Source organism: Alligator mississippiensis, chromosome 3 (genome assembly GCF_030867095.1).
Source record: "Alligator mississippiensis isolate rAllMis1 chromosome 3, rAllMis1, whole genome shotgun sequence".
Lineage (NCBI taxonomy): Eukaryota > Metazoa > Chordata > Crocodylia > Alligatoridae > Alligator > Alligator mississippiensis.
In genome coordinates, this window is record NC_081826.1 from 256,456,966 (window position 1) to 256,470,983 (window position 14,018).

Sequence of the window (14,018 nt, forward strand, 5' to 3'; positions counted from 1 at the left end):
GGCACAGGGGGATCCCCCTGCATGCTCCCCAGTGGACCTGGAAGTGCTTCTGGTCCACTTCTGGGTCTGCTGCCGATCACGCTGGGGAGCCTCCTGAGCTCCTGTGGGATGCTCCATCCGCCCCACCATCAAAGCATTCATGAGCTGCCTGCTACCTTGAGGTATGTAGAAAAAACATTTAAAGTTGCGTCTATGTCCGAATCTCTGAATCTTTCCAAATTGCTCTGAATCGATTCGGAGGGTTCCGATTTGATTCAGAGATATTAAAGGGTTTCCTGATTCAATTCCAATTTGGCCAACAAATTGGGTCGAATCTCCGCTGAACTGAATCAGGGACTGAAGCTTCGCATAGCCCTACCTCCTACCTTATAAACTTGTCCAGGGCATACAATGTTACTGATTTAGGAACACATTCTGATATTGTTCACATACAGGATAGTAATATGACCTAATAATCAAGATATTTTAGTGAACTATTCACAATTTTCACTATGCACCAGAGGCATCAGCTCAGCTATTTCAACTGATATCTAGAGAAATGGGCACACCTAGAGCAAAAATCCCACTACAGTTAAAGTTATAATTATTTTACAGATTTCATAGACATTAGGGCTGGAAGAGACCTCATAAGATCACTGGGTCAAGGCCCCTGCCCAAAGGACAGGAAGTCAGCTGTGGTCCCAGCAAGAAAAGCATCCAAATGTTTCTTAAAAGTGTCCAGAGTAGGCGCTTATACCATGTTTGTGGGGGGTCTGTTCCAGGCCTTGGGGGCTCAGACAGTAAAGGAGTTTTACCTTATGTCCAGCCTAAAATGGTCTTGCAGGAGTTTGAGACTGCTGGACCTTGTGGTGCTCTGAACAGGCATTCCCTCAGATCCTGATGCACACCACTTATGTACTTATAGGCTGCCACCAAGGCGTCCTTGAGCCTGTGCTTTTCAGGAAGCATCCCATAGCTCGTAGCCTCTCTTTGTAAGGCCTGTTCTCTTGCCCTCTGATCATGCATGTGGCTCTCCTCTGGACTCTTTCAAGAACTGGATGTTCTTGATGTTCTCCAGCTGCAGCCTCACTAAGGCCGAGTACAACAGGAGGATGATCTCCTGGGTCTTGCTCGAGATGCATTGGTAGATGCAAGCCAGAGTTTTGTTTGCTTTGCCAGCCATGGTATCACATTGGTGGCTCATGTTCATCTTGTGGTCAGTCATGACCCCAAGTCTCTTTCAGTCAAGGTGCTAGTGAGCGTAGCACTGCTGAGCCTATGCCGAGCCTATAAGTATGATGCGGGTTTCTTTTCCCAAGGTGGAGCACCTTGCACTTCGCTGTATTGAATTCCATCAAGTTTTCATCTGCCCACCTTGCAAGCTTATAGAGGTCATCCTGGATCACCAGTCTATCCTCAAGTGTGGACACTCTTCTCCAAAGTTTGGTGTCATCAGCGAACTTAGCCAGTCCGCTTCTGACACCAGTGTCCAGACTGTTTATGAAGACATTAAAGAGTACAGGTCCATTAAAGAGTACAGGTATAGACTCCTATTTTCACATGTTTAAATCTATCAAAACTCTAATTTTGGATTCCTCTCTCTACATTTACACCTGATCTTCATACAAAAAGTACTTATTGTTGGAACATAAGCAAACTTATATTATGGGCATACATGAAGGACAATGGTGACTGCTAAAATCTGAAGTAGAACACTTAAACTAAGAATTTGCACATCTTAATTCATGTATGCACACAAACATATAGCATTTAACTAATGTTCACAGAGTATTTGTGAGCTGAAAGTAGGGATGTATCAATGTATATACACCTTTTTTTACATGCACTTTTGAATATTTGGCCGTAGACTTGATATGATGCAAACCACAGCTTAAACAGAAATTATGATTTTGAATATGGTTGTAAAAATCAGAACAGCTACACTAGAAGTTACTCCAGATTTATGGTACAAGAATACAAAGGAGAATCTGACACTTCTCCCAATATTGTGAAGTGCTGATTATATTTGTGTGCTGATTATATTACATGCTGATCATGTGCTGATTATATTATTCAAATGCTGATTAAATTTAGTTTTAGTCTAGCTAAAAACATAAATTCTGAGAATTGCTGCTTTCAAGACACCTCTACAAACAGACAGAGACATGCAAATGACCAGATGAAATTTTTAATGAAGGGTTATACAGACTTTACCTTGTTCGAAGTAGCCTTTTCAGGTTTTTTTAATCCAGAGTCACTTTCAGAGTCAGATTCTGATTCAGAACCTGAAGAACTTTCCTCTGTTAAACTAGATCCTGATTCAGAGGACCTGGAGGTTCTCTTTCCTTTGGAGATCATCTTTGTTTTCTTTTCAGTGTCATCTGAGTCACTGTGTTTAAAAAGAATGTGCTATTTTTAAAAGTGAAAAAACACTGAAAAATATCTGATGCAAGAAAAAGAAGCCAAGACAGATGGGTCAGCTCTCAGAAAAAGTCCTAAACTTTGTCCTTCCAATACTTTATTAAAAGTACGTCGGAGTAACCGATTTCTCATGACAACTGAAACCTAGCCAAGATGGCATAAATAGCTAATGTATCAATAAAATCATATAGACAATGTTGTAACTACCTAAATAATTTACCTTATGTCACAAAACCCATCAATTGTATATAAGCAAAAATACTTCAAACAAAACAATGAAACAGAAGGGGTCATAAAAATAATAAAACAATGGTAATCAATAATGCAAGAGGGAATAATGCTTGGCAGCACTATGTTTGTAGCACCTTCTACAAAAATGGTGATTCTTTTAGACTGTACAGCTTTCACACTATTTAACCTTTGGTTTAAGAAACCTTGATTCATCTCCATTTTTTGTGCAAAGTAACTTTCACTGAATTAGGAGTTGTTCATTGATGCTTTAAAATTAAATTAACTAGAAAGAGAAATATTTATAAAGTAGTATTGGTCCAATATAGGAATGTTCTAACACACTGCAACTTAAAACAGTTCTATAAAATAAGGCAACATCTTTAGAGGCAAAGATGTTGTGGGTGATACATTTTACTGGATCAACACCATGACTGGAACAGACTTAGACAAGTTTTTGAAAGCGTATTTGAAAGTCTGTCTAAATCTATCCCAGCCATGTAGTTGTAGATCTTGCCCACAGAAATTCTTGCCTCTCACATATTTCCTAAACCATCATGTCTAAATATCACTCCAGCACTACCAAGGCAACATCTTGACATCCTAGCTCAGGGCTGTCCAACCGGCAGCCTTCAGGCCACATGCAGGCCCTAAAGGGTTAGCATACAGCCCGCAGGCTTATATCTGGCCGCCTCTCCTCTTCCCCAGTTGCTTCTGTCCCAGCAGCTAGGAGAGGGCTGGAATGCTTGAACCATGCATGGTAAAGGAAGCCAGACTGCCCATGCTGCAGATGAGTGGTGTATGCAACGAGGGGAGAAAGAAAGCAGGGTGAGGGGACAGTTGTTGCGCCCATGGCAGGGACAGCAGGGGGTTGCCCATGTGACATGTGTCTGCAAGAGGGGAAAGCTGGGTTACTTTAAGGGTGCATGGACAGGGGAGGGTGCTGGGCAGCCCACACTATGAGGGGACACCCAGCCGCCCACATGGCACGCAGTCCCCGCAGGTCCTGGTCTGCTGGGCATATGGCCCCAGTATGCCTAGAAGCTGAGTAGCCCTGTGGTAGCTTATGCCAAAAAGAGCTTATGCCAAAAAGAGCTTATGCCTTAAAGAAACCCCTATGGATTTCTGGGAGTTCTCTCACACAGTAAAGTGCTACTCATCTTGACAAAATAGGACTCATATTGCTATTGTCCATAACCAGTGAAAATTATAAGTGGGTTTTAGGGGGGTTTTTTGCTCTCCATAATGATATTATTTTAAATAGTTTGTCCACATGCATCTCAGACAGAGGCTAATAATCAGGGATCCAGGTTTTCCATTCACCACAGAAAAATGTGGTAAAAACCCAGATTTTCTCATTTTAAGGAGAAAAACCCAGGGAGCAGTGCGTTTCCCCTTGCAGGCCAACAGAGTTCCAGCCTACAAGAAGCTGGCAGGAGTGGGAGAAGGGCAATCAGGCAGGGGATGCCATGTGCATGTGATCATTTATACATGCACATGACTGTCCGGCACCCCGGAGATCAGCTCTCTGAAGGTAAGTGTGGCGGGGGGAAGGACTGCAGCCTCCATAGCAAGGGAGGGAAGGGGTTAGGCAGGGTTGGGGCTGAAAGGGATGCCCAGCTGGGGCCTGGGGCCAAAATGCATAGCCACAGGGCCTGGGAGGAGAGCGGGACAGGACTACAGGAGGCTCGTCCAGGGGGTGGGAAAGGGGCTGGCTCCCCACCCCTGCACGCATTCCCAGAGGCAGATAGGAGATGCGTGCCCCCCAAATTTGTGCACGGGGCGGGGGTGGGCTTCCTGCTGCATGTTTGGGGCTCCCTGCCCTGCTGCCCCCCCCCGGGGCCTCCATAGTGGTGGCACTGAGCTTCTCTGCCCAGCTCTGCTCTCACCTGCTGGGTCACAGAGACCTCACGGGGAGGGCAGCAGGATGGGGGGGGCCCAAGCCCACAGCAGACAGCCCACATCTGACCCCCCCACCCCACAGGCTCTTCTTTGGCTGTCCCGCCCATGGGGTAGAGGATGGAGGGGGGGCAGGCTCCATGCTCTGCTCCACTGCAGCAGCCACTGCCTCCCACATGTGGCAGCCAGGGCTCAAGTGCTGCTGTGGGGGGCAGAGGGCTGTGGACCTAGGTCCCTAGCCCCATAGCTGGGGGCCCCTCCAGCAGGACTGGGGGGTAGGGAGCTGTGGGTGGGGAGTAAGGGGCACCAGCAGGGCTCAGGAGGCTGTGGCTTGGGAGTGAGGGGCAATGGCATGGACAGAGAGAGCACTAGCATATGAAGGCTGTTCAGTGTCAAAAAGCACTAGGGGGAGACAGCTGCAGCTGGACCCACACCCTGGTGAGCAAAGGGGGCAGGGGGAGCTCTGATTTTCCATGATAAAAAACCCCAAATCAAATGCCAAAACGTATAGGTATTTAGAATTAATTTTATTATAGTGATTGAGACACTGGTAGGCTTCTTAACTGCTTTAAAATTGTAAATATCTCAATAAAACATTGTGTTCAACTGATACCTATATATAGTGTCATTTCATTTTTATCATGGAAAAACACAGATTTTAGGTTTTTAAAATGAAATAATTTGTGTTTTTTTTTAATCAGAGGAAACCAGGATCCCTGCTAATAATTAACTTGCCAAAAGAAAGAAAACAATATTCCCCCCAACACCCATTAAAATGCAAGCAGTAAAGTTTCTACTACCACACACAGGATGTGGCCCTGTAGACCAGTAGTTTATACTTTGAAAAAAGGCATTTCATGCTATGGATACTATTCCTCAAACAAGCCTCCCTCTTACAAGGAATGTACTTTGAGGTATTAAAGTGAACAGATAAGGTCTATAAATAATAAAACAAAACCTGATTGCTTTAGTGTTATGGAACTACAGGGTCCTTTGGATCCATTTCTGTATTCTAAAAACTTGGGAGGGAAAGAGGAGGGTGAGAAGGTAACTGTAAGCATGTATTATGCCATGCTACAGTTTCAAGGTATCATTTTATAAAGGGACAAAACTAGAAAAGAAAAAATGAACTGGGAAAGTGTTTGGAAAAAAAACCCTAATATTCCCCAGAATTTAATTTTCTTAAACAAATATGATGTCTACTTATTAAAAGGGAGCCATGGTAATAGTGCTTAGGCCATGTAAGAAAGTTGAAATCTAAAAATATAGTTTTCGGACCCGAACAGTATTACTTCTCAAGACAGCAGCTTTAAAACCTCACAAGAGGCACTACAGTTGCACAACAGCATATCTGTGTTCTCCAAATGAATGGGAAAGAAAAAGAAAAAATTTGAAATAACTAATCACAATTAAAAGGCACATACACTTACTTGGGAGACCACTGATGATAACAGAATTCCCTAATTGATTACGTTTAAAGTTTTTTCCTAATTCCACTGCAAACTGATGCCAGCAAAACACATTGCTATTCACCTATTTAGTTGAATCCAGGGAATCTACCCAGCAAAATTTGTATCAACAAAGAATTCACCGTGATTTTGAATATTCCTTTGTTGTAATAAGAAATGCAAGTTGTTTTGAACACACACCGCGTTCAGCTTTAAGATGAGATTTTTCAAGATAAAAGTATTATTTTGTTATGCTTCACTCAGTTTTGATGGGTAATCATTGTTTACCTTACTGCTTAGAATTTCAGATGTTAATCTAATGAAAAGAATTTACTGGTAACTAGCTTTTTAACTTTGCAATGATGAAAAGCCTGTATTAATTTAACCTACAGATTTCATTTGTTCTGAACAGGAAAAACAATATAAATCACTTTTAAAATCATTAAATCCTGACTTAAATTAATAAAGTCATAATTAGGGCATTATGCTGTGTTTGTTATGGAAGTGGCAGGGCGAGCTGCTTTAATTACTGTCTGTAATAAAAGGAGCAGAGTGCGTACTGCACCCCAATCAGTGCTGTCAGCCACGACTGAGCTGAGCTGCAAACTCATCAACTGAGCTGGCAGCAGGCTACAGAGTAAAGGGCGATCATGTCTGCAGAGGCCACTTGCTGACAGCAGTGAAAGAAACAGATTCATGCAATCCAAGGTATTAGCCCCAATTACTCAAAATTTTAATGATATTTTAATACACGATAATGCTGTTGATAATAGGCAATCTTAAAAAGCACTAACACTTAAAATAGCTTATGACCGTCTCCCTTCACAGCCTTTGCCTCTAATATTTGGATCATAACCTTTTAAATATAACATTATTTAGAAAAATCAATTGTCTTAGTTACATAATGGCAAAATGTTGAAGGACTTAATTTTAGCTCTCAGCAAAATTGCTGCAAAAGGTAATTAAGTGTTTCATACAACTGCTTGATCACTCACTCTGCTTCCCAAGGTTACATCAATTTTAGAAAGCCACCCCAAGATTTTGCTAAAGTTAGATATAAAAGCCAAGCATAAAAGCAGGCCAACTAATGAAGAGAACCAAATACATTAAAATATATTTAAACAGGTAATTGCATTCCAAAAGGTGGGTGCAGATATTAGAAACTAAATCATAGGAAAAGAACAACTTAATTAGGTATTCAACCAAGGTTGAAATGCTATATCCCCTCCTTTGCCCCTCTTCCCACCCCAAAAAACCCAACCCAACCCAACACATTTACCTTTCCTCACTTGTTTCAGATTTTTTCTTTGTTCTACCTTCTTTGCTGTCCATTTCACTATCACTCGATTCTTCACTGGAAGAACTTCCACTGCTTTCCATACTGCTCCCTTCTTCCTTCTCTTTTTCACTTTCACTACCAGATTTACTCTCTGAAATGTAAACACTATAACTTTATCTTTTTTTCCCCCCAAACACCATATATTTACTTCCTAGAGCAGCCCAAATTTATATTTTTATTTTTTAAATAATTTTATTTACAGATCCACTTCACAGTTATACCTGGATCCAATTAACTGAAGTCAAATTAGACTGTTTAAAAATATTCTTTTAGCCTTATACCAATGATGTTTTGTTATCTTTAAAATCTCTTTGTTTGCTGTACCTGTTTGAATTAGGACTAATTATATTAATTATAGCTGGATTTTTAACAATATCCTGCAAAATTACCTGCAAAAATTAGGACTTAGAGATGACTAAGTCCTCTAGCCCATCCTTTTGCTCTTTTGCAGAACTATCCTCTATACTAATTGCCTTTGTATTTTATCTAATCTATTCCTGAATACCTATAGAGTTAACGATTTAACCACCAACTTAAACAAGTTATTCATTCTCTAATTGACCTTATGGTTGGAAAATGTTCTTAATGTCTAAATCGAATGTATCCTTTTCTAGTTTCAGTCCATTACTTCCAGCAATACAACCTTTAAGCACTTCTCCTCTATCATAACCTCAATTTTCAGGGGGAAATTATTAACTTGGATATGAAAACATCTTTCTTACTGTTCAATTTTGCATATATGCAACACAAATTCTTCTAACTCTCAAATGCCAAACATCAAGATCCTGATTCCCCAATTGTTTGAGCTATATTCCAATCTATAGGAAATGTCAACCTCATGGATCTGTTTCTCAAACATTTAGATGACCAAAAAATCATTTTCCTTTATTATTAAGACAAAGTCTATGCAAATGGAAAATATAGTAAAACAGCTTGGTCCACTACAGGAAGAATGGAACAAACAAAATTTTGCCTCTAGACGATCCAAGGTAAAATCTACTAAAGTGAATTTGTACTTTAGCACAAATCACTTATCAACAAGTCAACATTATTAAAGTAAACAATTCGGCACAAACCAATTAAAATGTGTAGGGTCTCTACTAACAAATTATATTTGTAAATATTTCTATTCCTACATATTACAACATGGGGGAGTTGCAAGTTATCAGTAACTCTCAATCAACTTCATGTTTAATAAGAGTAGCAGCTTTCCCAGTTATACTAAAATAAAAAAAAAGCAAAAATTATGTTTTAGTCACTGAAATGGCATGTCTGAAGATATTATCCATATAGTTAAAAACTGTATCTGTAATCAAGAAACTTAAGCTTTTCAAGTTAAGCCCCATTTCCTCATTTATGCCTGAATTCTGGGAAACATTTTTTTCACTTCTCCCATTCCAATAATACCATGTTTTGAAGGCATGGTATAGTACACAAGAGACATGCAAGTTAGCGACCAAAATACATACCAGTATCACTGCTGCTAGCAGATTCATCCTCATCTTCATCCTCAGAATAAAACTTTTTAGTAGGCTTCTCTTTCTTTGCTTTGCCTAGAAGTCCTGTCCATTCTTTTGTCTGCAAGTGAATTTCAACATGATACTCAAAAAAGTTTCTGTATAAACTTAAGAGAATCATTTACCTTTGTAACATAGGAGCAGAGTACAACATGGTAAAGAAAGCTAATGGGATCAAAGGCTGTTTCCCAAGACAGGATTATAAATATGATAATGAAAACCATTATTGCACTATTATTATTATTTTCACCCATGAGTACTACCACAAGTTCTTATGCATGTTGACCAGGGTAAGGTGACCATATTAGGAGATCACAAGGTACTGCAAAAAGGATCATAATTACATTTCCAGGCCATAAAACCCCACTTACTTCTACATGAGGTAGAAGTGTCGCTGACTTCAGCTTAGCAAGAGACCTGAGAAAATGAAGTGCACAGGTGGGCTTATATACCACCTTTCTGACACCTAAATCAAGTTTTAGGGGAGAGTGAAAAAGGTCAATTCCTTGCTATACTCCCCCCACTCTCCTCCCCTCTCCCCCCAAACCCCCCCCACAAATAAACAACAAAGGCTGGTTCCTTACACTTTGCAAGCTTAAGTACCCTTAGGACAGCTCTGGTTTGCTTCACACTGTAATACCTCCTCTAAATGACAAATTCTTACACTCAAGGATCAGTAAACCACATTAGTGAATTGAGAAAGACGGAGTATCAGAGGACCCGTGAGGAATTCTTACAGGCCAAGGAAAAAAAAGTCAGAACTAGCTAAGCTAGAAGCATATTGTAAGTCTGTCAGGCAGTGATGTCAGTGATTTGGAAATCGCATCAGAATTTGGAGGAGCTAGGATATACCAAAGGATCTACAGACACAGAGACTTGTAAAATTCTATTTCAACATGTTGTAGAAATTTTCTCCTCCAAGAAGTTTCAAATTCTCTACCTCCCAACTAATGCTCAATGTAAACCAAAAAAACCCAAACTGTGAATTATTTTCTTGGATACGAGCAGGCGAGGTTCTTTGGGTAGATGTGATACCCTTTATTAGACCAACTGAGTAGTTGGAAAAAAAATCTTTGCAAGCATTCAGGCACAATCACCCTTCTTCAGGCATAGGAAGTCTCTGCTGTTCTAAGACTCCAAGGAATGTTCTAAGATTCCTTGGATATGAATGGCTTGGAATGCATAAATAATCTGTTCCACATCCTAACTATTTTTGTTACATCTCTGGTATCACATACACACAGACTACTAAAGACAGCAAAACTAGAGTTTGAAAGGAATTTTCCTTGAGGTTACTGGGAGATGGCCATCATATTCACAGGTATAACTGTGCTCTGGGTGATAACAGCAGTGCTGTAAGTAAGGGCAATGGCTACATCAGGCTGCTGCCAACCGCAGAGCAGCCAGGAGAGCACCAGCAGCAACAGTTGCTCTTTTTGCACCCCTAGTGCCCTCTGCCTCGCACACGTACACCTGGGCCTAATGCTCCAGTCATGCCCACTTAGTTAGGCTACTGCTCATGTCTGTCTTGAGCCTTATACAGAAATACACAGATGCATCTCACAGGATTACTTTCCTTGGGCTACCAGACAAAACACCTTTACTAGTATCTTCTTAAATTAAATATATTTTCATATCCTGTTCTATGCTAAGCTCTAAGATAGAACTGCTCTTTCTGAACTAGTTTTCCATTTTTGCTAAACAAACGCAAATAGAATATTTAGCTACTAAAACAGGAAATCCCACTGCTTTACAAAGTCATACTATGCCCTAGCTTTTGCACCAACCTATCAAATTCCGTCATTTACCACTACACATCACCTCTTACTGCCTCCCTATTACATCATATATCTAAACTAGTCTGTGAATTGCCCACATCAGGAGACATGCTCCTTTCAGGACTTTTTCTGTTTTTGGAGCTGTCTCTCATACCTCTGACTGACTCTTTAATGTCATGATTTCACTATCCCACCAAATGGTATTTTTAATAGCATTCACATACACTATTTAAAGCATCTAAAATGGACATGTGGACTTTGTTTGCTCTTGTTTATAATACTTTATTTTCTTCTGTTTAGACTTATACTTAATCAAATTTGTATTATTTTTTCAGATATATTTTTAAGATAAATGAGATGGACAGGCATTTGATTTACTGGAACCCCTGCATCATCTACAATTAAAATGCTGCTGCTCAACTAACAAGGCATGTATGAAAGTCATAACAACACAGGAAAAGGTATATTCATCTAAGAGGAAAACACATAAGGTATCCTAATGTTGGAGCATTAGGAATGTTGGAGCATTACAAAGAATGTGAAACATCTAAAGATTTTCTCCATGAAAAAAAATCTTTAAAATATGGATGCTTCCTGTTTCCAGCACAGACTAAGTAAACTAAATATATTATACATCAAAATTGCAAATTAAAGTCATTCTGGAAGAAAAAGTCATTTTAGATTTAATATCTGGTAACAACCCAAATAAAGTTACTTTTAATTATGTCAACGTACCGGCTCAATTACTTCAACATTTCGCACTGATGGGTCAGGCGCCACCTCTGGCCAATTGGATAACTCCAGGTACCCAGTGGCTTTGGTGTTCAGAATATGAGATAAGGTGCCAAGCTGGAAATGATCCCTATCTATTAAAAGGAGGGAGGGGGAAAATATACAAACAACATGAGCACTATCACAAAGAGCAATCTTAATCAGGGCTAAAGGTAATTGGCATTATATTACCTCAAATGTCATGGAATAAATATAAACTAGGAAACTCTTCATAGGTCAAAAAACTGATTTCAGTCCATAGATTACAATAATCTCCCCCATAATGGTCAATAAAAAAGCTAATCAGTCAGTGTGTTTAGAGGTGTTGCTCTGAAATGTAGCTTCTCTAAAAATTACTTTACTGTGAATATTAAGAATGACAGCACAGTTAAACAATCCATATACATGTCTTGGCACAAACACATCCAGAATTTTAATAGTTTTTCTTCAAAATGGAGCTGCTTTTACAGCTTCAAAACCAGGATTAAATAACTATGTGAAAATTAAGAAAGCAAAATAAAGCTGTATTTTTAATTGAGAAAACAAAATAGTAATAGCAAAGTACACTATACATTAGCCCTTATTTTTAAAAGTACCTCAAGAATCAAACCAGGAGAACTGCCACTTCTCAAAAATAAACTGAATTTGAATATCAGATTTTTATTACTTCAGATTGATAAAGCATTAATAACAGTCACATTAAGATCCCTCTATTAAGGTGAACAATCTTGCTGTGTGAATAAAGGTATTTTTCTCAATAGACGAATATTCTTGAGACATACACCTATTATTTAAACCAAATTCAAAACCAACATGATAAAACTGATCAGTTTGTCCAGGATATCAGGTAAATACGATGTGTGCAACATACAAATCCTGCTTGCTGAAAAGCAAATGAGTAAGTCAAGTACATACTGTCTTCATACACTTGCATGTTAATCATCTATATTTGCCCAGTGACATTGTAGGCATATTAGAAACAGAATATGTTACTACATTCCTTCAGGTAATAAATATTCAGCAGATGACACTGGCAGTCATACCTTTAAAAGGAGACTCAAGCAATGGGGCAGGTTTCTGTGCCAGAAATATTTTTTTGGCATATTTGCTTAAAGCTCCACTCTTCTCGTTTGGAACAATAAGCTGCCTAATAAATCTCGTACGGTCTCTGATGTCGTAGCTTTGATCATACTTGCCGAGATTTAATACATACTGGGTAAGCAATTTTGTCTGAGGGAAAAAAAACAGGACAAGAAGAGAATACAAGTTATTTATGATTATTGATAACTCTGGATAAACATATTTAAAGAGGTAATAAAAATGAATGGTTATGTCAAACAAATGTTGTTCCATAGGGAATATGCATTTCTAAAGCTGCAAATGGAATTTTGAAGCCAAAGCACATGTCCTCCTCTGTATTGGGGAGGTGAATGCTGAGTACTGAGAAGCAGCCATGTGCTAGATTATTAAACTGCTGAAGTGGAAAGAAAGGCATCATTAAAAAAATAATCATATATGGCAAACCCGCTGAAGGGTCTACGTGAGGATAATGAATGTGGAAATACAACTAAAAACATGGCACTCAAAACTTAATCGGAAAAATATGCAGGACATCAAAACATCAGAGGGTATTAGGGGGCTGGCAAACTGCTTCTGCTGAGGTGTGTTTTATGAAGAGATACTGTCCCTGGCATAAGCAGTGTCTGCACTCTGACTGCACTCAGTTACTTTACCCTGAATTATGACCCATTAAAGCAGACACATGAATCACTGAACTGGATTACTGCAAATTATTTGCAGTGCATTTAGCTGTTACTTTTTCATAAAAGCAAGCTGCTGATGCCCTCTAAAAACCAGGATAAAAGACTTCTTCCATTTTTTTTTCTTGGAGCTTAAAGCCTCCAGTAATCTCACTCATTTATTTATGTAAGAGAGCAACTTATATTATTGCAGCTTTTTACAGCATAACACGATTTCCTAATTCGATGCCTGAGAATATTAATATACATTGAGTAATTTTAATAATTTACTTTAATTGTAAACCAGGGAAAGTAAGAAACAAGAACGTTCTGCTACAAATATGTTTGCAGGACACCTTGCATACAGAACTAACATCTACAGCTAATAAATGCATTTAAAAGTAATAAACCACTTTTATGTATTCGTTTCCCAGGCACTAAATAAAAAAAGAACAAAACATAATAGGACCTGGCAAAGAAACACATTTACGGTACACAAAATCAAAACTGATAAATAATGTAGAGTTTTTTAAATAACTTGTCAAAAGGGATTTTTTTATATTGAAAAACACAACCTTGTATATTATTTTTTGCCATAAGCTTAGCTTTACTATTGTGCTATATTATAACAATAACAACTTGAGAGTTTTAATAGTATAGCAGGTAAATTGACAATGACTGCCTAAAAATGACGGTCAGTAACAAATTTCCTAGAGATTAATTTAGTTTCATAATTTCCATGGTTACAAAAAAAGATATGACTAAACGATTTTCCATAGATAGATGCATTTTTTATGAATGCTTTTAATTGATTATGGTAAAAAAAATATAGGAGGAAAAAAAATCAGATTTCTGACTTTATTAACTATAAATGGTATAAGTATATAACATAATGCTAT

At 38.8% G+C, this 14,018-nt stretch overlaps 1 protein-coding gene across 6 annotated transcripts in view; it reads right to left on the bottom strand.

Annotated features, from left to right (window-relative positions):
- Positions 1-14,018, bottom strand: part of AP3B1 (adaptor related protein complex 3 subunit beta 1) — a 287,301-nt gene that overhangs the window by 94,825 nt on the left and 178,458 nt on the right. For all 6 annotated transcript variants that reach the window (XM_019482176.2, XM_006261568.4, XM_019482169.2 and 3 more), the window contains 5 exons: positions 12,424-12,610; positions 11,345-11,475; positions 8,784-8,892; positions 7,255-7,405; positions 2,194-2,368 (listed from right to left, as the gene is read on the bottom strand). In XM_019482176.2, the coding sequence (XP_019337721.1) occupies positions 2,194-2,368; positions 7,255-7,405; positions 8,784-8,892; positions 11,345-11,475; positions 12,424-12,610 (753 nt within the window). The remainder of the gene's footprint in view (positions 1-2,193; positions 2,369-7,254; positions 7,406-8,783; positions 8,893-11,344; positions 11,476-12,423; positions 12,611-14,018) is intronic.